The sequence below is a fragment of the Fimicolochytrium jonesii genome (assembly GCF_025526975.1).
Source record: "Fimicolochytrium jonesii strain JEL569 chromosome Unknown EV422scaffold_50, whole genome shotgun sequence".
NCBI classification, from domain to species: Eukaryota; Fungi; Chytridiomycota; class Chytridiomycetes; order Spizellomycetales; family Powellomycetaceae; genus Fimicolochytrium; species Fimicolochytrium jonesii.
The window spans coordinates 5,576-29,141 of NW_026515717.1; the positions used below are offsets into that span (position 1 = coordinate 5,576).

The window sequence follows — 23,566 nt, forward strand, 5'->3', positions numbered from 1 at the left end:
GCGCTGTCTTCAAATTTAGTAATACATGGGCTGACATCCATCCATATCCCAGATCCCGCCCTGGATGAGTTTTACCAGGATGAGATTCACGTCGCTCGCAGGTTCAAGGCGTTCTCACTGCGGCAAATGTCTGAGAGCAAGCTCATTAAGAACATGCGACGCCGGTATTGAAAGAATTTTTTGGTCATCTTGGGTGATTGGAGCGATGCTGGGAAAACGATGCGCTTTCAGGAGTCATCGAAGACCAAGGGGTGAGTGACCATGATTGGTGGTATCTACTATGTATTCTATTATGCTAACTCATCATGGAACAGATTCCGCACACTCTTTGCGAGAAACGGCATTCCATGCTACTTGCTGGATGAGTATCAAACGTCGTCCGTGTGCCCCGACTGCCACGGCCGTGTGAAGAAAAACATCCGACAGCGGCTGTCATCTCGGCCGTGGCAAGTTCAAAGGGGAAGAATGGAATACGTCCATGGATTGGTGGGTTGCCCCAACCCTGAATGTATCAACCAAGACTGGACACCATTTGAGATTCCTGGAAGACGACCACTACGACTACGGATGAGAATGCACAATCGGGACGTCCTGAGCACCAAGAATTTCCTCTCGATTGTGCGTTCGGTGGTGTTTGGCAATGGCCGCAGACCAGACGCATTCTCCCATAACCGGTAGTCTAGATTTCACCCCATCGCATTTTCCGTGGTGGTTATCTGCCATCCACATCATTGTACCTCTGCCTGAGGCGTCGCCGATGAAGGCAACTTGTATGCAAGAATGTCTTCCATGTTTCCTATATAAGAGTGCAAGCTGACAAACGTCGGGAACCAAAGAAAGAAGCATGGCAATGTCTGATGTACATCGGCACCTTGCCGAGCGCAGAGCCAGCTCAGGCAGCATCTACACGATTGAAAAAGTCCTGACAACCCGGCCCCGGTTCATCGCAGATTGTAACCATATTCCCATCCAGACGAAGTAGTATCCCTGACGGCAGTTGAGTTAGCGCCGACTTTGGCAGTGAACATAAACGGAGGGAGACATTTGCTAATAAAGTGCGGTTGAGTGAAGCGGTCTCGATAATAAAGACTTCCAGGTCGTTTTGGGTTTACAGCAGCCATTTGAAGCTCATCGGCGGGGGTCCACGGAATCCTATGCGCCCCAAATGGGTGGTTGACCGTGGGCTGGAGCGCATATAACTTTCCTACTTCGGCGGCTGTTGAAGATCGCTTCTTCGAATAGAGAACATGCTTTGCTACGTTGACCCTTGGCGCAGGATCCCATTCATTTGGTCACACAGGTGGTTTCGCACCGCCGGTAGATTTTGTTGAATTCACAATGAGAATTGCAATCTGTGAAGATATCATGTCAAATCCATGCTGCAATCATGCATTCATCGACACACATACCTCCGACTTCGGATGAAAAATGTTGATACCGTTCCACCTGGCCTTGTCCTCCCCCCAAGACCACCATATACAAGGTCGGGTCCCCATGTAAGCATTTCTCCGTTACCAGCGTAGCCGCCGTCGCCGGTTCTGCTGCGGTTGGAGTATTTGACAACCACACGAAGGATGCCCTGGTGAGGAGATAAACCGCCGTGATGTTGACTTCCATCACATGTCCAGGCTCCGGTGCTGCGAAAGACCGGTGGTGCTGCGAGGACTGATTCCGCGCATCTGGGACTTCATGGCTTCTTCTCGGGTTTTTGAGGATATGTGGGAAACCCAACAATGCGTGAGTTCGAGGAAACGTCTTATCAACAGGCCGAATGTGCTGGAAAGGGCGAGCAGCATCAGCAACTTGCGGTCGTGCAAATGATGTGTCCGCCCTCCATGAAACTGAGTTCTCGAACCCGTTCACAAGCTTCTTGGCGAAAGGGTTGGAGGACTCAGTTCCATGGAAGCAACCGCGACACTGAACTCTCACACATTGCAGAGCAGCCCCGCTGACATTGCCAGTTTCCAAGAGAACCGAACATGACGCCCTCTGGGTTCAGCCGCATGAAACCGTCGTCATACGCCACCCAAAAATCTGGTGGTTCCGTTCATTTGCGGGCTCGGTACATGACCTGCATGATGGGCAACGTCGTTGCGATTGCTAGGCCGGCGTGTCAACGACAAACGTGAATTGGAGACCTCGGGCGCAAAGGCGATTGGCGGTCATGCCCAACACGTTCTTCCAACACAAGCAATAGCACATTGCGGCTCCTACTTCGGAACTGAGCGAATCTGTACTTGTTGCGGGCGTTGGGTGGCTTGTTGCTGGATTCTTACTCTCCTTTCGCGACTACCCTTCTGGCGACCTCTGACAATATATCCCTGTGTTCTTGTGCCGATTCTGGCAACCCCCGCTTTCGTCGCGGTTCATCTGACAAAGCGCTTCCTGGCGACAAAATGTCTTGGGCCCGTCAACCGTCCGTCGTAGTCCACTGCAATCCAGCTTTTGGGATAGCTTTCCCGGCAGTTCGCATTTCCATTCCCTTTCCTGATTCTGAAATCTTCATGAATTTCCCGAGAAAGGTCGGGTCCGACAGTGTCGCGATGCCCGTAAATGCAGGGCGTCTTTCAGCGTCCATCAGCTGTCCTTAACATATCCGATGCAGAAGCCGAGACAGAAGGAAGGAACGAAGGCAGATGTTGAGCGAATTGCGAGTCGTTTGCTATATTGGTATGTCGTCCCTCCATACAACTGCCCTTCTTCCAGACGAGCCCGCTGCTGTTGTTCAATCACCCCAAGCTACCCGACTGTCAATTTTTTGGCATGATTCCTTCCAATCAACGATGGGTTGACCATGAGCTTATGTTTCGACGTCCCCGAAAGCATGCCGAAACCTTGCTTGGTTGGAATCCTACGCCAACTACCTCACCCACTCGGGGTTTGCAATCTTGGCCAGATGGCAGAAGGACAAGCGTCGGAAAGTTGCTGAAAGTTGCGGAAAAATTCGAATATGTGCAGGGCGTTGGAGAGAGCAAAGTAACGATGGGAGGTCGAGGAGAGCGGTGCGCACAAAAAGGCAGAGAAAATCGAGGTATAATGCCTGGAAAGACTGTTGTTGTGAAGCTTCTATTTCACGTCGTTGAACTCCGCCCCGGTATAGTAATGCAGATAGGAGAGCCTCCAAGCGCCCATAAGATGGAAGAATGTGATGCCAAGATATCCTTCGCTCCCTGCTACCGCACTTCTCTTCTCAAACTTCCGTATATTAAACATCTATAGTCCCTCTAAGAAGTTGTTCGTCCCACGGCTGGTTTTCTCTGTCGCTTCCGGAGATCAGTTATCGGCCGGCGCGGCGGCCTGTTTCGCCTTGTACTCCTCGATGGAAGTGGTAAGTTTGTTACGCTTTCCAAGGGTGAAGTTCAGCTTTTCCAAATGGTGCTCCTTCGCAGCGAGCAGTATCTCCAGATTGAAATCCTGCTCAACGAGAGCCGCTGTCCAGGGCAGCACCGCGGCAATTGGCGGCGATATCGGGGATGCCCAGGCGGTATCCTGGCATACACGCACAGGGGACCTAGTTCTTCTCGTTTACGTTGACGGCGTAGTCGAAAAGCTCTCTCAGCATCATGTAGATTTGAATTTGAAAGACCGATTCTGTCCTTGGCGTCACCACCATCCATGGAACACCCATCAGCGCAAGAGATATGTAGAACGCCGCCTTCTCCTATTTGGTAAATGATACTACGTCCAACAGCGTTCCGCATGTATGGGCTTCTGGGAGGAAGAAGGGCGCAAGAAGGGTTTGCGTTGCGCCTCCAGCTCCACGAGTTCGTAGGTGACGAGGAAGTCGTGGAGGGTGCTGCGGAGCGGACGGAGCCGCGTCGTTGCTGGCTTCAGTGGCTTCGTTTCCGTTTTCGCTTTGTTCAGCAATCGGTGCGACAGGTTCGACAACCTGGCCTTCTGCCATGCGGGCCTGCTCGAAGTGGTCCAAGTCTACCAAGCTCATGAACGCGTTCAAAAGCACTTCCCAAAAGGCAAAGGCCTCGCCTAACTCGGAAGACGGGCGCTTTTAAAAAAGGATTCGGAAAAACGTATTAGGGGGTTGGACGCCGTCGGAATGAATGATGACTCTGGATATGAACCATTTCTGGTATTCTCCTGTGCCTTCAGCCGAAAACAGATTGCACGTACCCAACGTCGTCTGCAACTCGATGACATTACCAACGTAGTGTAAAGTGTAAAGCCCATGGAAAGGCCACCGTCTCACCGGGGCCTCGGATCTTGTTGGACTCAATGTCCAGGCGGTGCATGGAATGCACGAGTCGCGGGAGTTGCTGTCGTGCCGGGAGTCGCGCCGGGGACGTCGGCGGGGCTTGTTGACGTCCATCCTGTCGTCGTCGGTGGTGCCCCTCGGATCCGCGGATTGGGGACTGCGGTGGTAGCGCAGTCGACGCGGACGCTGTTGGCAACGTCCTCCGCAGGGCCGCGCGGATTCCTACGTATCTCCACTTTTTCGGCCACTTGTCGAGTGCACCCGGATATCCCCTCGCAGGGTACTTCGCAGATCCCTCGCCGTCGGCATTGACCAGGACCTCCTGCCTCAGGGAGCTGAACTTGTTCCCAAGAGCGCGGAGATCCTCGCCCCCTCTTAACACCAAACCGAGGCACCGACATGCCCGTTCTAGGTTCAAGTTGGCCTGGGCCAAGAGGCGCTGCAATGCCGGGGCAAGAAAGGCCCACTCGACGACGCCCAGCATCTTGGCCGATAAGGCAGCCTCGTCACCGCATCCACCGCCGTGCCGTAGTTGCTCGGCACGGAAGCGCGCTGCCGGGAGGTGATGGCCGCGCAGGAGGCAAACGTTGCCAAGTCTCTTTGGATCTTGTCCATCGCCAGATCGATCCGCGGGGCTGAGGTGCCCAGCGCCGGTCGTGATGGTGGCGGTCGTCACCGTCGTTCCAACGTGCCTCGCCAGTTCTTCCACCACAACGCAATGGAGGGCGGCGCGCGAGAAAAGGCCAAAGTCAGAACCGCAGGGAATGGTCTCAACAAAATTTGCAACATGCGCATGGCTGTTTCGTAGATGAGGGCCGAGTTTGAGAAGGTACGCCAGCTCCGGCGACACTCGTCGGGCCGGGCGGTAGGTGCGGATTTGGTGGTCGATGTGTAACAAAGCACGCGTCGTCCGATTTCTGGAGTCCCCTCCGAATTTGCCTCTTGTGCTTTCGCGGGCATTGGTTTCTATGTCCTGTATATGTTGTTCGAGAAGCATCCAGCCGCAATCTCCATGGTCTAGCTGTGCGTCTCCATCTGAGTGGGACTGCCTCCATGGTTATGAAATTCGACACTCTGAAAGTCCGTCCATCCCGTCCGTCCATAAGAACATCACTCTTCATGGCACTCATAATTCGAGATACCTTGTATGGAGGACATCAACCCCGTCTCAGTGCGATGCTCGCTTTGGTCAAAATACCAACCCGCAGGCGAAAAAGAACAACGATATCGCCAATCAGCGATAGAAACCATCTCGAAATCTCCCCGCCGGCAGCCACCGGAGCGAGAGCAGTCAGGGCCGGAGGCTCGTCGTCCTGCTCACATCCCGGGAGGTTGACCTGCAGGCTTTTCCCTAAAGTAAGTGGACCCCGCATCTCAGTGCATGTGAGATGAGCTCCGTCATTCGGGGATTAGATTTCGATGCAGGCGTTTTCGGTTTGGGCCTTTGGACACGGGATGCACGAGGCATAAGTCCCAGTGAGTGCATCCAATCATTAGAGGCTTGCTCCAGAAGCAAAATCTTATGCTTTCGGTGCATGGCGCAACTCCGTAGTATCATGGGATTTATGGATCTATCGATCTACTGTACATCTAAGGGAGGTTGCTAACGACTGTATCCCCTCGTGTTGGCTAACGGCTAAGTCTATGGCGGATAGCGATTCTATTCGATCTTGTGATACACCTCCACACGATCCAACTTCGCTTCAGTGCTCACATTTTCTTCGACCGTCTTAGAGGGCGGGGCAGGAGAGGAGGAAGAAAATCGGATCACCACCACAGCCTCGATGTCGTTCACGTTGCGCAAAGTCGTTTCTACAGGACGATAACATCCGCCTCATCCAACCAATACATCTCCTGCTCAACCCTCTCGACCAACTCCCGAATCTTCGCAAAGGCCTCCTTGCTACCATCCGTCTGAAACCTCTTCTCGAAGGCCTCAAGCGACGCCCATTCGCTGCGGTTGAGGACTTTGGTGCCGTCCACCGACTACAAAAACATCAGTAATTCTCCCCCCCATATGATTGCATGGGCTGATATGCTTACCGCGTGAAGTTGGATGGAAAGGCAGCCGGCGGGCGGGTTCGCCTTGCCAGTTTGTTTCAACAGCGCCATGAATTCGGGTTGCGTGCCGGGCTTGACTGTGAAGATGTTGATTGCGATGAGACGGCGGGCGGCGGCCGGGAAGGATGTCATGGCTTGCACGTTTTGAGTGGGTGTGAAGGTTCGAGGGGTTTGAGGGTGGTGGCTGCTGAATGATGGATGTGCGAGAGGGGAAGTGTGGCATGACCCTCGTTTTATACAGTACAGGACGTCGCGGGCTGAACATCGGAACGCGTAGGAACATCGGGAACGCGTAGGACGAACGGGAAGCCGCCGCGTGGGAAGGAAGAGTGACAGAACAGCGTGACAGCGACGCGTTCAGCCCCTCGCGCGTGGATCAACAGACAGAAAGACCCCCCAGCCGCAAAACTTTGGAGTCTCAGCAATGAATAGAAAAAAACGGAGAAATGTAAAGTCTCATTTCGCAAGTCCGACCTATGATATGATACATAATGCTACCTACAATGGAAAACGTCGCCCAGTGATTCCACCCCATTACCGCCCAGCAACATGCTTCCTCCACTTCTTGCCCCTCCACCCACTCTTCCCCTCTCCCGATCCCCCCGCATCCTCCTCTCTCGCCTTCTTCACATGCATTCCCAAAACCCCCGCCTGCTCCATCAACAACTTGTCCATCGCCCCCTGTTTCCCCGCCTCGCCTCCGTCGCCACCCTCCAACCTCACACTCTGCAACGTGGTCCCCAACGCCAACTCCTTCAAATACGCGAACGAGAACCCCGCAGTTAGGGCGCCGGCTACCTCCTTCATGGCCTCGTCACTGGGCGGTGTGTCGAATTCACGAGCCGAGAACCACTTCTTGAGGTAGGAGAGTCGTTCAACTTCACCCGGCAATTCAAACGCCCACCGTCTATCGAACCGACTAGGTCGGTCCCGGATCGCGCTATCCAACTCCTCCGGGTGGTTCGTGCTCGCGACCACTACGACGCCGTTATTAGCCGACAACCCGTCTAATTCGTTAAGGAAAGCGGACCGCACATCCGGTTTGACCAAGGCATCCAGGTCCTCAAAGATGACGATACACGGGCGTGCGCGCGCGCGTTTGAACACGGTGCGGATGGCGTAGTCGTCGGGTGCGCAGCTTGCGGTGAAGGTTTTGATGTAGAGGATTGCGATGGTGGGGTGTTGTTGTTTGAAGTGGTTGACCAAAGCTTTGATCAAATGTGTTTTGCCGTTGCCGGGGGGGCCGGTCAATAGCACCCCGCGTTTCCAGGGGATGTTCAAACGCTTGTAGAGTTGTGAGGAGGCGAAAAAGAGTTCGAGGTCGGATTTGATTTCTGCGGCCATGTTGTTGGCGAGGATCAGGTTGTCAAAGGTGGAGGTTTGGATGTCGGTGTACAGACGGCGGTCGGCGGTGAAGCGGCCGTCCTGGAACGACCAGATGCGGTCAGTCATGTTGCGGGAGAAGTCAGTGACGGCGAGGAGGAAGCGTTCGGCGACGCCGTTCTTGGCTGCGATGAAAACGTGTTTTGTGTCGTTGCTGAAGGAGTCGGTGAGGTTGAGAACTACGAGGGTTAGGTGTTCGTCGTTCCAGTCGACGGTGTTCCATCCGATCACTTGGGTGGTGACTGCGTTGCCGGCTGCCGCGGCGCGGTACTTGTGGCTGTCGTCGTCTGCATTGTCATTGCGGCGCCACGGCTCGTCTTCGCTCCACTCCGGCTGTGGGTACGAGCACCTTTCGTAACTGTAGACATCTACAAGTCGGTGAGGTTGAGCACTGGTCGCGAAGCAATGGATGATACTGGATGGTTGAGGGGAGGCATTGCGCTTCGCTCGCAAAAGATCTGACGCTTGCTGAGGCTCGCCAATGACCGTGGTTAGGGGAAGCATTGCGCCTTTGGCGCAATGGGGGCTCGCTCCGCCCGCACTCCCATCGCTCACGTAAGGCGGTCTCCCAGACCGTGCCGCTCGCTTCGCTCGTTGCAGACAGGCACCCACTCTCCCGTCGCTCGCATGCTATAAATTACCTTGCGCGGGTTCAATTATACACTTCCCAGCCGCGGCAAATGCTTCGTAGTCAAAGAGCTCGTCGGGGTTGGGTTCGATGACACGGGTTTTGAGGAGGGTTGAGATGCGCTTGGAGGTTGCGTAAGCGATCTGTGGGAAGGGAAAGGCCAGGACTGTGTCGAAGAAGTCTGAGGGGGGTGGGAAAGCTTTAGCGCACATCGCTTGGGATTTGGAGGCGGGCCGGTTGGGTGGTGGTGGAAAGAAGAGAGGCCTTGAGGTGGCACTCTTCGGCCTTTTAAGCTCCTCAGAACCTAAATCTAGAGTAACTGCAATGCACCGCGGGGAAGCCCAACCCTACGTGCGCAGCGATAGTTCCTTCCACAAACCATGTGTACTTGGCGGGGCAGTGACCCACCGCATTTTCTCTTTCATTTGGTTCACTTCAGCTGGTCCGCATACTGAACAGTACATATGCCAAGGTAGATAGGTGGACATGTCATGGATCGGCGGTCAGCGTTTGTGCTCAAGCCTCACTGCTGCCCCAGGCTCACCAGGGACGCATTGGATCTGGAGGGAGGGCAGGAGGGGTAGGTGGGGAAGACCGAAGAGGCTTCGAAGGATCCACGCGTTTGTGGCCGCTGACGGAGGAGGGGGAGTATCGCAAATGGCTCTCCAAAGCACCTTCAAGGCGTTGAAGGCTCACTCGTTCCACAGCGCTTCACATGAACGACAAACAGAATCGGGAGGGAGAGAGAGAGAGTGGTGGAAGCTCTTTAAAACTCACCTTCTCATCACTAGTCCGACCCTCCGGAAGAACCATCCACCCTATGCCTACTACCGTCAATAGCGAAAAGTTGGCCCCGGCGACCGATGGCTATCAATGCCTACAATGCGTACTAGTACAGGATGCCACATTTGCCACTGGTCGATTCTTTCGAGACGCCGTCTGGATTGACTGGACTGAATGGGAAAAGGACAGACGTGGCTTTTCCTCCCTCCTCCCGAACTCACGGTAAGTTCGGTTTCCCGGACATCGCAAACTCCGCCCATTGTCTCGTTTGTCGATTATCTCCAATCCATCTTCCCTTCGGTGCGAGCGTCTCATTCAAACGTCACCAACAATCCGATTTTTTTCCCACAAGCACCTCCGAGAACGGCTTTACCAAACCACAGAGGTGTGGAAACCGCCGGTTTGCCACGGACACTCAGAGCAATCCCGTCAAATTTGGCCCCAGCCTTGAAATTATTCATGTCGTAACGGCGGTCTAGACTTGCACAAAAAACCAACAGCAAGCCGCAGATATGGAGAACATGGAGTGAACATCGATTATCGATTATGTGATTGCCATCTGCAATCACATCTCAGGCTTTCAACCTTTCTTTCGTTTCTCGAGAATGGATGATATGGGGCCTTCGAAGAGAAGCGGGGCTTGGACATGAGGGAGGCCCTCCCCATAAGAGGGAGCGGGCCTTCCACCGGCAGGTGTACAGCAACCCCCATCCCGCACACTGCTATAATCCTTCGGAGTCAATTCCGCAAAGATGCCCTCCCTTCTTCTCCTGACGCTGATGGTAGCGATCGCGCACGCCGCGGCACAAGTCTCCGTCCTCCCTGGCTACACGTTCGACGGCGGCCGCTTGCACAATGTCCAGATCGAGGTGCTGACCACGGGTGTCGGGTCGAATGTCTGGCTTATTTACAGTGATGGGCAGGTACGGATCATCATAGCATCACATCTCATGTACACATCACAACCCCTCTGACTTGATGCGTTGCAGGGAACATGGCGCCAGCCTCCCCTCCGCATCCCCGCCACCTACTCTCGCCCGGCAACCGACGTCCCCAACCGAGAGATATGGACAATCGACGACGCGCCGTTGGTTGACCCCGCCGCGGGCATCCAGCGATTCTATATCCAGTATAGCGCCGCGAATGGGAAGACTTACTATGGTGAGCTGCGGGGGTGTGGGGGGGTCGGAGCGTTCTGACGTGTGACGACTCTAGGCTGATGTGGGGCTTTCGTTTCATGGGGCGGCGTAGGCAACAACAACGGCGCGAATTACCCCGTCGTTGCCGTGACTGGTCCCCAACCCACCACCACAACCATCCCGCCCTCCCCGCCGACCACCACCACCACCACCGCGACCGCCGCAACCACGACCACCCCCGTCGCCCCACCGACATCAACGGGCGTCTGCGAGCCAGTGACCCCCGCGTGGTCGCCGAATGTCGACTTGATTGATACGAGCGATTTCTACACACAGGATAAGCCGCAGGGCGGATGGTTTGTCACCCCGATCCATGCGACGTTGTTACAGGATGGACAGGTGGGTGTCCCCGCATCCCACTAACAACATATCACCGTTCGCAAAGTGCTAATCGACATTATGCAATGGTGTGTGTGTCTTTTTTTTTAAGATCTATATAGTAGGCTGGAATCGCCGCGACTACATCAACTGCGTCAAACCCCTCGGCACCCGCAAGCACGGCGTCTCCTTCGTCATCCCCGCGTCCGCCATCCTCGCCGCCGCGCGCAATCCTCCCCCACCGAACCGCAACCCCACCCTCACCATCCCGCGGCCGATCCCCGACCAACGGCGCGGCGCGGAAGATACGTTGTACTGCTCGGGGCAGGTGACGATGAAGGATGGACGGGTTTTTGTGGTTGGGGGCGCGAGTTATCGGAATTTGGGAATGAGTGATGAGATGGAGGTTGGGGTTAGTTATGCGAGGGTGTATGATCCGAAGACGGGGGGGTATAGTACGACGCCCGATGCGCCGATTGGGACTATGTGGTGAGTATCGCGGGTGCGGGGGTATCACCGTTCCGAGCTCTGCGAACACGTATTGACCGACATTGCTAATGTGTGTAGGTATCCTACGGCAGCCGCTCTTCCGTCCGGGGATATTCTTGTGACGGGAGGGTTCGCCCGCTGCTGCAACGGCGACTCGGATGCCAACGACAACGCCGCGCTGTACCACCCCACCACCAACGCCTGGTCTAACCTGGGCTACATCCCAAACCACCTCATCACCCCCGGAATCCGCGACTACACCCACATCTTCGTCCTCCCGCGGCCAATCACACTCAACAACCGGCCCCGCCATGTCGCGATGATGGGCGAGCAGGGCACCATCGTGTATTACAACACCGATGTGGACACCCCCAATGATCAGCGGGTCGCGATCCCAACCAACGCCGGGCGACCGAGCGGGGGCGGGTACGACGCGACCGCCTTCCAAAGCCCCACCGGCGCGCTCATCACCCTCGGCGGGGGGTCGCAGCCCTGGACGCTCGACGCGTTCACACCGTCCACGTCCACCTGGACGTCCACGGACGGCACCTTCAGCCGCGACAACCCCACCTCCGTTCTCCTCCCCGACGGCACCGTGCTGTTCGTGAACGGGAAGAACCGCTTCGACGCCTCCCAATCCCCGCCCCCACAGCTCTACAACCCCTTCACCGGCACACTCACCACCCTGCCTGGGTGGTCCAACGACCCACATGTCCGCGCATACCACTCCTGGGCCATCCTATTGCAAGACGGCCGCGTCGCTGTCGGCGGCGGGATCGATCATGGCGGACATGATATTGCGTGCGAACGCGTCGACGTGCGGATCTTCACCCCGCCGTACCTCCAATCCCCGTCGGGGTGCGTCACCCGGCCGGTCATCACCTCCCCGGGCGTCATCGCATTCACGATGCGCCGGGATGCCGACGGGGCGAACCCTGCAACAGCAGTAACATACACCGGCCCACGTCCGCGCACGATCCGTGGGGCGGCCCTGATGGCGTTGGGGAGCTCGACGCACTCGTTTGATCAGAATCAACGATACGTCGCGTTGGATGTGGTCGAGTACGGGAATGGGGCGCTGGGGGTGAGTGTGAGGGCTGGGGAGGCCGCGATCGAGGGGGTGTATAATCTGTTTTTGGTGAGTGAGGCCGGGGTGCCGAGTGTGGGTGTTGGGGCGAGGATTGTTGTTGTTTAGTGGGGCGGCAAGCGGCGTACAGTACAGTACAGTACTTATGGGGATGGGTAGGCAGAGATGGGGGATTGCGTAGCGGGCACCCGTGTGAATGTCCTTTAGAAGTTTAGATACCCGAGCAGCGAGTCAATGCTGGATGCAATGGCTCTCAGCTTGAAGGACGAAGCTTTACATGTGCCCGAGAAACAAGCAGCAGCCAAGCGAATGGCCGGGTGCAGCATCCCAATTCAGAACATCAACCCGCAACCCGTGGCCTCTTCCGCCTTCCAACCGTCCACCATCCCCACGCGAACATCATCAAACCCCAAAACGCCCCTGAACTCCCAAACGACGCCCACTCCATTACTCCATTTCCAAAGGAAGCATCAGCCACAAAAAGAAACCAGGGGGTATATATATATTTTCCTCAAACACCACAAGCGTCCCTCACTACACACCTCCGCGAGGGTGGTGAAACCCCATCATTCCGGCGGGGTCCCCCGGCGGGTAGTGCACGTAGGGCTGCTGGTGCGGGTACGGATACGGGCGGTGATATTCCAGGGTGTGATAGCCGTGGGGCGGGATCGTCACGGGGGCGGTGTATTCATCTCGTCGGTGGTCCTGCCCATCATGTGTCGGGCGGTCCTGTTTCCGGTTGCTGTCCGGGGGCGGGTCCGGGGGCGGGTGCGTGTCGACTCTCGGATCGTGGTATCCCGGTGGCGGGGACGGGCCCGTCCAGGTTCCGGCGCTGGTCAGTGTGCCGTCCGATTGCAGGTGGGTTTGCGGGGGGACTGAGGGGTACGCGGTTGTGTCATGGGACGGGTAGGAGGGGTGCGGGCGGCGGGGGTGTTGATTGGGTGGGTAGTGTTGGAAGTGTGGATGTGTGTATGTAGCGGGCGGGTACATATCCGGTGCAGGCCGATGGGGGTGTACATGCGGTGGCGGCGGATGTGCATGTGGGTGGGTGTGTGTGGGTGGGTGTGTCGAGAGTGTCTGTGGATGTGCGGGATACCCGTAGCTCTCTCGGGGGTATCGCGTGTACCCATCCGCATACATCATCGGCGGGGGGTAAAACGCATGCTGGGTATACCGCGGGTCCTGCTCATACGTCGTCGGGGGAGGGTACGTTGTATAGAACGCCGCCGCAGCGGGTGAGGAGGACGAGGGTGTCGCGGAGGGGTATGCTTGTCGCGACTGTTGTTGCGTCTGATGTTGGTGGTGGGGATACGTCGCTCCGGGCGGTGGTGACCACGACAAACTATGTTGGGGAGGCGGCGGATCGTGGTAGCCATTCTTCCAGTCCGAGTATGGGTATACATGCTCATGATTCGGACGCGCGGCATACTCCATCGGACCTTGGACCGACACCGATCGCGACCCGGAGGAGGAGGAGCGTAGGTCGCCGAGGGGGTGGAGCGGGGCCGGCGCGGTTGTTATCGTGGCCGTTTTGGCATCATCCCGCCCCTGTGCAGTCGTCGCGCTCGCCCCCCGGGGGTTCCCATTCGCATGTGTTGGCCCCGACACCGGCCTTGCCGACACCGTGGACGAGACCGACGACGCAGAGTTCCCACCCCTGTGCGCCGGGCGCGGCGGCATCCTCAACCTCGGCGGCGGGGGCGGGGCCCTCCCCCCGTTCCGTGCGTGCGCCGAGCGTTGGCAGATCAGGTAGGTGATCAGGACGTTCGGGGCTTGGGATTTGAGGTGCGTGTCGGATTTCTGTACGGGTATGTCGCGCAGGGTTAGGCTCGGTTATGATGTGGGCCCCTTTGCATCGAGCTTAGAGAAGCGGATGCATGACCGGTGTGATGTGCAGGGGGGGAGGGGTAAGGATCCACGGCGGGGGGATGCTAACACGTACCACTTGACCATAAAGCGACTCATACCGCCACACAAACGCATCAAACGCCTTCAGGCGCGCCCGGAGTTCGGGGCGGAGACGGGGGAGGCTGCTCACTCCCGTCGACTACATCAAAATGTGAGCCAAGAGGTGGTTATGGCGGGGTGTAAGAGGCAAGATTGGGGGGGGGGGGGGGGGTCAGTTCAGTTACTCACCACACGGCGCGGCCCTTTGACCCCTCTCGAGTCGGGTTCACCACGACCGGGGGTATATGCGACCGAGTCCCGCGATTCGTCTACATGCGGGACAGCCGACGACTGCGATGGGGACGGTGACGCCGCCCGCCGCGCCCGCTGCGCCGGTCGTGGATCTTTCAGGGAGGTGCGGCGTTTCGGGTGCGGGTGCGGGTGCGGGGGTGGGGTTGTTGTCGGGGGTGGGTATGCGGATGTCTGTGGTGAGCAACAGAAAAAGAGAGTTATCATCATAGGTGGGTGTGCGCGTCCACGCATGAGGAGAGAGAGTCTTTTACCTCCGCACGGCTATTCCCCGGTGGTGGTGATGGCGGTCGTTGTGATGGTAGTGAGCGTGCTGTCGAGGCCGCCGATCGCAAGACCTGGCCCGCATCCTTCCTCGCCTGTCGTGGATCCCCTAGCCGTTGTCGCTGCTGTTGTTGCTTGGTGGTGCTAGGGTGTGGAACGGCAGCGGCGGTGACATCCTCAAAAACCCTCCTCAACACCTCCCCACACTCCGAATCCGTCGCGGCGCGGGGGGTCGGTTTCAAAAGTGGTGGGTAGGTCGGTTGTGTGCGCGTGGATGATGTTGATGTCGAGTGGTGTCGGGGTGACCGTCGGGGGGGCGATATGGGTGGGATTTGGGGCAGAGATGTGATGATGGTGTGTGAGGTTCGTGAGGTTTGTGAGGAACTGGATGCGGTTTGGGCCTGCGGGGAAAGGTGAGGACGGCAGGGTATATGAGTGCCGGATGTGTACAGCGGATTCTCCCGAGCGTTTGACACTTACATCTCTTCCCACCTTCTCAACCCGGCGACCGTCTACCTCCACCCCTTCCGCAGCCTTCGCGACCACGCGCTTCCTCCCGGCCTTCTCCACATCGGTCGATGGCTGCCGGCGCGGCTGCGGTTGCACAACCACCACCGGCGGCTTCGCTTTGACCGCTTCAGACACCACACCGGCGGTGCTGGGACGGCCGCGCGTCTCCGCATGCCGTAACTCCAAGAGGGAGGTCGCGACCGCGGCGAGGGTTTCTAATGTTGCGTGGGTGTACGCTGCGGGGGTTGATGTCGTTGGGTACGTGGTCGAATGCGTGTAGAGTGTCGGCTGCTCGGTCGCGGCAGAGGTCGAGACCTCCCCATTCGATGTGCGCCGCCCGGCTACTACTGCGTGTTCGTCCCGTGGGCGTTTTGTCGGTTTGTCGGGAGGCGTGGGGTGGCTGAATTCATTGGGCCGGTTTGAGTCCATGGGATGATGGCGAGGGGAACGGTACATGTCTCTCGCTTTCGCTGTCGGTGGTCAATGAATTCGGGGATGCTCTAGTTGAGACGAAAGGAGGGATGTCCCCCGACGGCTCTCGCGCTGTCAAATTGTGTGGTGTGCAAGGGGAGTGAGTGGTGTTGTAGCTTTCCCGTCTCTACCACATGTGCCGAATGCAGGTTTGCGGAGTCGTACCTGCCGTTCGAATGCAGACCGGTGGCGAGGGATTGAGGGATGTCGTTGGATGTTGTGGAAGCGCCTGGACAGGGTTTTGGGTCCAGCTAGGTAGGGAGGGTGCCGGAGTGCTGTATCTACTGCGAAATCCAATCCACAAGGTGCAGAGGGAAGGAGGAAGCGGGGATGAGTGGCGAACGTCAGCGGAGATGACATGCCATTTGCAGCCGCATTCAAAAGACGCACACATCCACGCAACACAACACATCAACACCGCCCATCCCTTTTTTCCTGGACCCTCTTTCACACATTGGATTTCTGAAAGGAAACCCGCACACATCCAGATCGCACGGGCGGCTTAACCGGCACGAACCGTTAAGCGTACGCCTGTTTCCGCCTGGGTAGGGTACCGTCGAGCCAAGTCCTCCCGCAACCATGAATAGGTAGGTGGCTACGCACCCTTGTTGAGCCGGGGTCGTCAGCTACAATGGGAGGGCGGACAATGGGCCTGACAGGGTTGCGGGTTGACGGAATCCGGCGGTGGTAGGCCCAGGGCGGGGGGTGTGTGGACGGGTGGGTTTAGCCGTAACTTACTTTTTTTTAACTGGGCGGCTCGGCTTCTCTTCACGCCGGCGCGAGAGCGAGCGAGAGAGCCAGAGCGAGGGAGAGAGTGAGCCAGAGCGGGTGGGTATGCGCAGTGTGGGGGGGGAATGAATGGGAAAAGAAGAGCTATGATATGGTAACAGAGTAACAGAGCGAGAACAGAGATAGCGAGTTGAGAGAGCGAGAGTGGGTGAGATGGGAGGGTGAGTTGACGGCGCGGCTCTGTTTCTGCCGTCACGCTTACCAGAGTGAGCAGTAGGAGCACTAGTAGTACCAGTCGCTGTTCCCCAGGCCCCAGCCGGTGCGCCCCGCGGGAGACACTCTCTCTCTCTCTCTCGCGCGCGCAAGAGACGGGGCCCTGGGAACAGGATCGCCCTCTTTCAACCCCTTGCGTTCGTGCACTCTTTCGTGACGGGGGTGAGCCGCGCGGTATACCGGGTGCCAGGCGCCCTGGGCGCGTCGGTGCGGCGGATGGGCGGGCGGATGGGATGCAAATCAGGCAATGTTATGAGTGCCGCTATGTCCCCCGTTTTCTCAATCTTTCGATGAGCCAACCGATAGATCGATGGCGCCCCCGATGGATGATGGCGCGGGGGAAATGAGACAATGACAAACGCTCCCCCCAGACTGGGCTCTGGGCCGAATAGAATTAAGAGAGAGCAACCAAGATTGCGCCGCGGCCCATTTCTTCCTTTCGGGCACCACTCCCGCGGTCTCGGGCAGTCTGGCTCCGACCCACTCCCATGTCCCCGATCCACACCGGGATTGCGGGATGGCCCATGGAAACGGCACATCCCCAACGCCAGTCCGTACACTGCTACATCTTTTGGTGTCCCGACGCCCCCCTTCGTTCCCTGGTGGTGTGTGGAGAGGGAGGATTCTCATGGATGCATCATCCTCACATAAGTGTGGTGTGCATGCACACGCCATCTATTATCTGCTCAGTTCTGCAGTCGGCGGCCACCGGTAATCCGCCCCGAAACGTCCGCCCGGGACTGCATTTCTTTGATCTATCCTCCTGATCAGCATTGTCGTCGCGCTACTCTCTTCTCTCCTCCTCCTCCTCCTTCTGCAACCGTCTCTTCAGCTCGACTCATGCTCGCCTGTGATCCTCTACCCAGCCAGCCAGTCTCTCTCCATCTAACCTGCATCCCAACCCTTCATCTAGGGCAACTCCCTAACCTCCGCAGTCCCCAACGGCGGCAACGTCCGATGATCCCACGCACTGATCCCCTCAAACGCCGTCTGCAAGATCTTGAACAATGGGGCAAACCGTCAGCTCAATCAACCCCATCTGCATCCTCAGCACATCTCACACCACCCTGTATTTCATCCCCCCCCCCCCCCCCCACAACTCACAACTCACCTGCAATGTATCCCCATGCCCGACAAAAACACACACCTCCCCCTCCCCCGCATCCTCATCCGCCTGCATCACAAACGCCACCGCTCTCCGCCGCACGTCCTCAGGCGACTCGACACCCGTCTGGGCATCACACACACGCGCGGCGTCGTGCGCCCACACATCATTGTAGTGGGCCACCGAGGTGTGGTTATAATCGCCAAAGGCTCGTTCGCGGAGGGCCGGGGTGGACGTGACTGTTACGGGGAAGGGAACGAGTTCGGACGCGAGGTGGTGGGCCGTTTGGAGGGTGCGGAGGAAGTCGGAGGTGTGGATTGTGAGAGCCGTGACCGGGGTGGCCGATTGGGTCAGCAGCGTCTTGAGGGCGCGGCCTGCCTGGGGACGTTCACAATAGTGTCAAGACACTTATTTCTTCGTGAGAGTTGGACCTTGCTGGCTGCACAGTTAACCCACTTCAAGGGCCTGCTCAACCCCGACCTCGCTTAATCCAAAGTCATGGCATCCGACAGCTGGGTCCGATACGATCAGTCCCTGAACGTTCGCGATGCTCTGGCCGTGCCGGACGATGAAGCATCTTAGCTTTCGCATGGGAATGGCGGGGGGGGGGGGGGGGGTTTGGTCAGTGAGTTAGGAAACCATCGATGCGTTGTGGTGTAAGGGCGGAGGGGGATGACGATGCTTACCTGTGCTTCAGCCGTGGCGGCTGCTGTCGCTGGCCGTCTGCGCCCGTGGGCTGTTGGGACATTGTTGCCTTGCTGTCCGTCTCGTACATACTTTTCCAAAGTTGACAATTTACAGTATGTATGTGAGAAGTGTGGAGAGACGCGCGCGCAATCGCAGAGGCTTCCCTTGTTTGCAGTCAAGACAGCGCTCCGTTGGGAAGGGGCGAAGGTTGGTTGGTTGGGATGTTGTTGACTGCTGGATGTGGCGGGCAAGGAATACGGCAACAGACACCTCGGCGATACGTCAACCACCAGCCTTTGGGGCCATACAGCCAGGCTCCGATTCCTCCTCCACACGTGCCATTGGACAACAACCTATGGGCTCAGAACAACTTACCCGTGCCAAAGGTCTCGTATCATACTCAACCCGGTACTTCCCGCGCTGCGTGAAGCCGGGTCCTCACAGGTGAAAGAGAGTGCCGCCGGAGCGCCCTCGGCGCGACTGCGGGCGAGTATGATACGAGACCTTGGCACGAGTATGGGCTCAGCACCAGCAGCGACGCCGCTTCATCAGTTTTCGCAAGCAGCCAGCGCTGCTTTGGGAACCGAGCGCCCAGCAGCAACAATGGCCCAACCCTTATACCTCTTTCCCCGCGCTCAACTACGTGCAGCAGCCGGCTCCGCCAGGAACGCAGCAAGGGATTATGGGCATGAGTGGTCCTCCAGGGGCTCACCAATACGCTGGCCTCTCGGGGGCTCCACAGAACATGTTCCAGCAGGCCAGTGCCTTGCATTCGCCCCCTCGCACGCCCCGCAACGCCTCCGACAACTATACCCCTCGCCCGGGATGACTGGGCATACCCCACGTGCACGTACATCAACTACAGGACCCGAGGTCAATGCCACAGATGCGAACGACCTAGATGGCGTACGGCGGGTGCCAAGCTCGAGCACTGAAGCTCCGCCGCCAAGTCATCGAAAAGCGGCGGGAAAATTGAAGAAATGTCTATCGAACTACAGAGTTTCGCTGCATTGAAGAACCTCGAGGAAGTCGGCGCGCCATGTAGGGTTGAGCGCGAGAAGAAGGTGGTGGCGACGCTGGATGCGCCGCTCGATTCGCGTCGGCTTATTTATGGCACCGATGATGTATAAGAATTTGTGGAGGACGAGCCCTGGTGGGGGGGCCGAGCTCCCGACGACTCGCGGCGATTGACGGCTGTCGCGGAGCCAGCCTGTCCTCCTGCAGCGGCAGCTTGAGGCGCAAGTTCATTTCCTGAAGCCGTGGATCCGTGAACGGCGCCGTTCGTGGGGACGCTCGATTGGTGGGCGCGGTTGTGCGCTTGAACTGGCTGCTGTTGCACCACGAAGAAGGACTTCCGCGGCATTGTGACCGGTTGGCCACGGATGAAGGTTGTGACGGGCTTGCGGGCGATGGCTGGGGCGATGCCGGATGAAGATACCATCTTGACATTCACAGGGCATCTGCGATGAGTACATACCACCAGAGCTGGCAGGCTTCGAGCTTTGAGCGGCGGCAGTGTTGGCAGCAGGGTTGTAAGTGTCCGCAGCCTTGACCTTGTCGGCGTCAATGTTGCGGGACGTCGTATCAGCAGCCGAGTTGTAAGCGTCCCCAGCCTTCACCTGGGCATGGGTCGCACCGTTGGAAGCGGTGTTGGCAGCCGAGTCGATCGTGCTACGGGAGCATCCGCGGCGTTGTGGTAAGACTGTTGCGCCTGAACCCGCATCACCCGCCTCGTCAGCTCTCACAATTGGTGGAACACTTGACATCACGTTCCTCAAATCCGCCACCATCGCCGATCCCAGCAAGAAGAAGACGTACACCATCCCCTTCTTCGGAGAGCACCACTCGTCATTGGGCGCACTACTCTTCTCTCTCTTCTTGTTGCGAGGTCTATTCGTGCAGCCCACGCTGGAACGTATCCTCGCCACTGGAGATCTCAGCCTGCGGCAAGAGGTGTTGGACTGGCCAGTGGTGTGTCAGCTGGATCGAGCGAAGGGCGATTGGGTGAACGAGCAGCCCTTCTACACTGGAACCATGGCTCGGACAATCACGCGGGCGGCAATGCTGTCGGGCCTCGACTCGCGAAACTTCACACCTAAAAGCTTTCGGATGGGGTTCATACAGGAGGCAAACATGAGGATGAATCGGGGGGATGTCCAGCGATTAGTGAACCATGAAAGGGACTCCCGCGTGACTGATCTCATGGATGATTCTGCGGATGACGACCTTGACACTGATCTCATGGATGTTGACGAGCATATGCCGCTAGATGTGGAGACGGTTCTCAAGCTTGCGAGGTGTGTGTCTCCCATGTTCACCCTCGCATTGACCACCCGCTAATCAACGGTGATCACTATCCTCCATCTTCTCTCTTGTATCCAGTCGCAATCACCGTTACCATTACAGATCGATTCGGGAACATATCAAACGGCTCAAGACAGTCATTGCTAAGAACATCATTTGCTACAAGAACAACAACAGTGAGGCTGAGCAGCTAATGGACGTGGGATTCCAGTACATTCGAGAACTGAGATCTGGTAAGCTTTCAATAGTAGGACACGCGCGGTCTCTCTCCCTCCCTCGGTTTCCCTCAAACGCAAAGGGCGGTGGACTTTGCCCTCTTGCCGACCTTGCGACCGACGCTTTCAGGCTGAGGCCGACCGAGCCGACCGACTGAGGGTCAGCCTTCTCGTCCCTAACCATATTTCCATATCACCATATTTCAGGAAGCAAGAATTTCTCAGCGCGGGTCACAGAAAGCAAGCCATGCTTTCTCATCCGCAACATCGTACTGCAATGCCGCCCCTCTTCCGCCGTTTGAACCCCCCAACCAGGGAGCGCGGGTTGGGCGCCACCGCCGACTGGTTTCTGGAGAGGTGCACGGCGCGGATCCGGTACTACAGCAAATCAATGCAGAACTTCAGATGGCAGAGGGAGACGGAAAGCGCCAGCTTCAAAATGAAGAGGGATAACAGGATGAGGCAGAACCGCAACCGGGCCAAGAAGCTCCATGGCCAAAACCCGGTTTACCCCGCCGCCTCATCCTCCTCCTCCGCTAGCGCCGCAAGTCCCGCCAACTCCCCAGTCGCCGCCGCCCCGTCTGCACCTGGTACCCTAGAGAACTACCTCAAACGGTGCTCCCAACCTCCTCGACCGCCTCCTCGACCGCCAGAAGCGAGCCAAACTCGGCCACCAACCTGACAGGCGGTTCCCTTGGGGTCCCCTACGACATTGGGCCACTGTCGCGCCGCTGCCTGACATGGAGCATATGTGCTGGGATGGACGATCGAGTAAGCCTGTGCTTTCCCAAACGGACCGATTTTCCCACGATCATATTTTCCCACGACTGACTCCACTAACAAACCGAATCGTCTGCCACCCCACAGCCGACATGGTACTTCCGCTGGGCGTCGAGAACCACCAGAACCCACGGAAGGATGCGTCCAAGAGTGACAGCAATGGGCAGCATGTTAGCGAACGAGTCTTGAGCACCGTGATTGCAGCAAGGCCGATGAAGCGCCCGAATCCATTCCTGAAGCACAACGAGCTAAAGGCCCTGCATAGGTACTTCACATACTCCCTCTGTGTCCGAATCAATGGCTTACCCATTGGTTTTCTCTCATCCCTTGCAGGAGCCGACGAGCACTCGTACAAGGAGCTGACGTCGCGCCCGGAACCACCCGAGCTTACATGGACACCATCAATCTGTGGATTATGTACATCACAACCACACGAGACGTTTCGGCCACACGGATACTACGAACCCCATCCGGCCTCATCAGACTCGTTCACTTTGGACGCTGAAATCGGCGAAACTTGGGTAGAAATGCGCAGGGACGGTGCATTTCCTCGGGCATCCCGAGCGAGCTAGTTTGCGTCGTATATACTGTGCAAACTCTCGATGTATTGTTAGTACCGGTCAGTTCCGCCTGTTGGTCCCGATTCCCAGTATGAGGTCGAAAGTCCACATCATATGAAGAACAGGATGGCTGATTGGCTCTGTTTGGGCGAGTCTGTTTTCGGTCTCATGTCAGGTGTCATAGAGTAATAGATAGCGCTCCCAGATCGAAAGGACAATAATAACAGACGAGATGCGTTGGACACGCCTCGACGGGGCAAACTGATGTAGAAAAACGCGAAAAACGCAAAAATGAAACGACAACAGCAGGATTTGAACCTGCGCTCCCAGAGGGAAATGCCTTTCAACTTATAGCAGGGCACCGCGTTAACCACTCCGCCATGTTGTCTTTCTTGGGTGAAGAATTCTAAATTACGTTGTGTCCATTTCATTGTCTGATTCTTCACATAGGGTTCATCCCTGATTTCTTGAACCATTTCGCCTCTGATCATTGATAATCATGATCAAATATCCGGCATGGCTGTCGTTAGCGATGGCTGGCTGCGGTTGACAAAAAGAGCGCATCACCAGTAGCCCTCCAACGTAGTGTCACAGTGACAGCCTGTCAGAGAAGCCGGAGGTGGACAGGTGAACGCATACTTAGGAAACGCAATGCAGATTGACAATGACTAGGCAATCTGATGATTACTATGCTGAACTGTTCTCCAGCCCCGTGCCCTTCCGGCGGAGCGGTGTCCTTCCTTCCCTTTCCCCTCTCCCCTTGGCGGAGTGGTTGAGGCAGCTTTCTTGCCAGGAAGCGTAAAACAATCATCCCTTATCCCATGTGAACGCAGGGCTTACTTTCATACATGGATTGACCAACTCATTCTTTACCATGCTACACTGTTCTCTGGCTCCCCTTCCTTTATGGCGGGTGTCCGACTGATCTGCTCCGTCAAGTACAGAGGAACGCACGGACACCGGGTTAACTGAGCTGCACGATGATGCCGTGGGACTAGTATTTGGGGTACCGTTGGATTTTTCCCTTTGTGATTAAAAGTAGTGTCGGCGGGGCTTTGAACGTAAATAGAATATGACGAAGAAAAATTTGTCGACAAGTTGACGATTCGCGAGCACGGACTCGTTGCATTTGGGACGGCGGAGCATGCTGGAGGTCTGCGCTCATCCCCAGCGACCTCGCTCCCTGCTCTGCTGCATGTTGCTCACTCGGCGGAACAGCGAAAGAAGTAGGAGAAGGGAAGATCTCAATTCACATATATGAAATACACCGAGGGAATGGCGCGCTAGGTTGGGAAACGGGGCCAGCCAGAAAGC

General features: G+C 57.1%; 9 protein-coding genes and 1 non-coding gene across 10 annotated transcripts; 2 read left to right on the top strand and 8 right to left on the bottom strand.

The window, feature by feature from the left end:
* Positions 1 to 212: 212 nt before the first annotated feature.
* On the top strand, positions 213 to 663 carry EV422DRAFT_612416 (uncharacterized protein; the record flags this gene model as incomplete). Its single annotated transcript, XM_053073896.1, has 2 exons — positions 213 to 251; positions 315 to 663. Coding segments are annotated over exons 1-2 (381 nt in total), but the record flags the coding sequence as incomplete, so codon positions are not given.
* Positions 664 to 3,273: 2,610 nt separating this feature from the next.
* EV422DRAFT_510462 (uncharacterized protein) lies at positions 3,274 to 3,943 on the bottom strand (the record flags this gene model as incomplete). The annotated part of the gene is made up of 3 exons (XM_053068930.1): positions 3,274 to 3,489; positions 3,530 to 3,661; positions 3,683 to 3,943. The coding sequence occupies 3 exons, from the start codon at positions 3,941 to 3,943 to the stop codon at positions 3,274 to 3,276; spliced, it is 609 nt and encodes a 202-aa protein (XP_052920534.1).
* A 76-nt stretch (positions 3,944 to 4,019) lies between these two features.
* Positions 4,020 to 5,212, bottom strand: EV422DRAFT_548895 (uncharacterized protein). Its single transcript, XM_053071690.1, has one exon. It carries the CDS (start codon positions 5,205 to 5,207, stop codon positions 4,155 to 4,157), a length of 1,053 nt encoding a protein of 350 aa, XP_052920535.1. The 5' UTR covers positions 5,208 to 5,212; the 3' UTR covers positions 4,020 to 4,154.
* An 810-nt stretch (positions 5,213 to 6,022) lies between these two features.
* On the bottom strand, positions 6,023 to 6,403 carry EV422DRAFT_572638 (uncharacterized protein; the record flags this gene model as incomplete). Its single annotated transcript, XM_053073152.1, has 2 exons — positions 6,023 to 6,196; positions 6,254 to 6,403. 2 exons carry the CDS (start codon positions 6,401 to 6,403, stop codon positions 6,023 to 6,025), a joined length of 324 nt encoding a protein of 107 aa, XP_052920536.1.
* A 402-nt stretch (positions 6,404 to 6,805) lies between these two features.
* On the bottom strand, positions 6,806 to 8,494 carry EV422DRAFT_572639 (P-loop containing nucleoside triphosphate hydrolase protein; the record flags this gene model as incomplete). Its single annotated transcript, XM_053073153.1, has 2 exons — positions 6,806 to 8,022; positions 8,296 to 8,494. The coding sequence occupies 2 exons, from the start codon at positions 8,492 to 8,494 to the stop codon at positions 6,806 to 6,808; spliced, it is 1,416 nt and encodes a 471-aa protein (XP_052920537.1).
* Positions 8,495 to 9,817: 1,323 nt separating this feature from the next.
* Positions 9,818 to 12,266, top strand: EV422DRAFT_572640 (uncharacterized protein; the record flags this gene model as incomplete). Its single annotated transcript, XM_053073154.1, has 5 exons — positions 9,818 to 9,988; positions 10,055 to 10,226; positions 10,317 to 10,603; positions 10,695 to 11,071; positions 11,150 to 12,266. 5 exons carry the CDS (start codon positions 9,818 to 9,820, stop codon positions 12,264 to 12,266), a joined length of 2,124 nt encoding a protein of 707 aa, XP_052920538.1.
* EV422DRAFT_370234 (uncharacterized protein) lies at positions 12,238 to 15,780 on the bottom strand. Its single transcript, XM_053066722.1, has 5 exons — positions 15,099 to 15,780; positions 14,609 to 15,019; positions 14,295 to 14,528; positions 14,101 to 14,205; positions 12,238 to 13,958 (listed from the first exon to the last, which is right to left on the bottom strand). Exons 1-5 carry the CDS (start codon positions 15,582 to 15,584, stop codon positions 12,693 to 12,695), a joined length of 2,502 nt encoding a protein of 833 aa, XP_052920539.1. The 5' UTR covers positions 15,585 to 15,780; the 3' UTR covers positions 12,238 to 12,692.
* Positions 15,781 to 17,393: 1,613 nt separating this feature from the next.
* Positions 17,394 to 18,683, bottom strand: EV422DRAFT_370374 (histidine phosphatase superfamily). Its single transcript, XM_053066723.1, has 4 exons — positions 18,393 to 18,683; positions 18,163 to 18,283; positions 17,713 to 18,084; positions 17,394 to 17,600 (listed from the first exon to the last, which is right to left on the bottom strand). Exons 1-4 carry the CDS (start codon positions 18,479 to 18,481, stop codon positions 17,511 to 17,513), a joined length of 672 nt encoding a protein of 223 aa, XP_052920540.1. The 5' UTR covers positions 18,482 to 18,683; the 3' UTR covers positions 17,394 to 17,510.
* Positions 18,684 to 19,501: 818 nt separating this feature from the next.
* Positions 19,502 to 20,216, bottom strand: EV422DRAFT_572643 (uncharacterized protein; the record flags this gene model as incomplete). Its single annotated transcript, XM_053073155.1, has 2 exons — positions 19,502 to 19,806; positions 19,871 to 20,216. The coding sequence occupies 2 exons, from the start codon at positions 20,214 to 20,216 to the stop codon at positions 19,502 to 19,504; spliced, it is 651 nt and encodes a 216-aa protein (XP_052920541.1).
* A 2,333-nt stretch (positions 20,217 to 22,549) lies between these two features.
* On the bottom strand, positions 22,550 to 22,640 carry EV422DRAFT_t169. Its single transcript has one exon. It is a non-coding gene; the product is annotated as a tRNA-Ser (tRNA).
* Positions 22,641 to 23,566: the final 926 nt, after the last annotated feature.

What these genes read in the sequence shown, in the direction of transcription:
- EV422DRAFT_548895 (XM_053071690.1), bottom strand. Translation starts at nt 5,207, where the DNA reads ATGCTTCTCGAACAACATATACAGGACATAGAAACCAATGCCCGCGAA.
- EV422DRAFT_370234 (XM_053066722.1), bottom strand. Translation starts at nt 15,584, where the DNA reads ATGTACCGTTCCCCTCGCCATCATCCCATGGACTCAAACCGGCCCAAT. An exon ending in TTGAGAAGGTGGGAAGAGAT is followed by an intron (nt 15,020 to 15,098) that starts GTAAGTGTCAAA and finishes CTTTCCCCGCAG; the next exon opens with GCCCAAACCGCATCCAGTTC. An exon ending in TCAAAGGGCCGCGCCGTGTG is followed by an intron (nt 14,206 to 14,294) that starts GTGAGTAACTGA and finishes ATTTTGATGTAG; the next exon opens with TCGACGGGAGTGAGCAGCCT.
- EV422DRAFT_370374 (XM_053066723.1), bottom strand. Translation starts at nt 18,481, where the DNA reads ATGTACGAGACGGACAGCAAGGCAACAATGTCCCAACAGCCCACGGGC. An exon ending in GGGTTGAGCAGGCCCTTGAA is followed by an intron (nt 18,085 to 18,162) that starts GTGGGTTAACTG and finishes GAACGTCCCCAG; the next exon opens with GCAGGCCGCGCCCTCAAGAC. An exon ending in GGCATGGGGATACATTGCAG is followed by an intron (nt 17,601 to 17,712) that starts GTGAGTTGTGAG and finishes CCATTGTTCAAG; the next exon opens with ATCTTGCAGACGGCGTTTGA.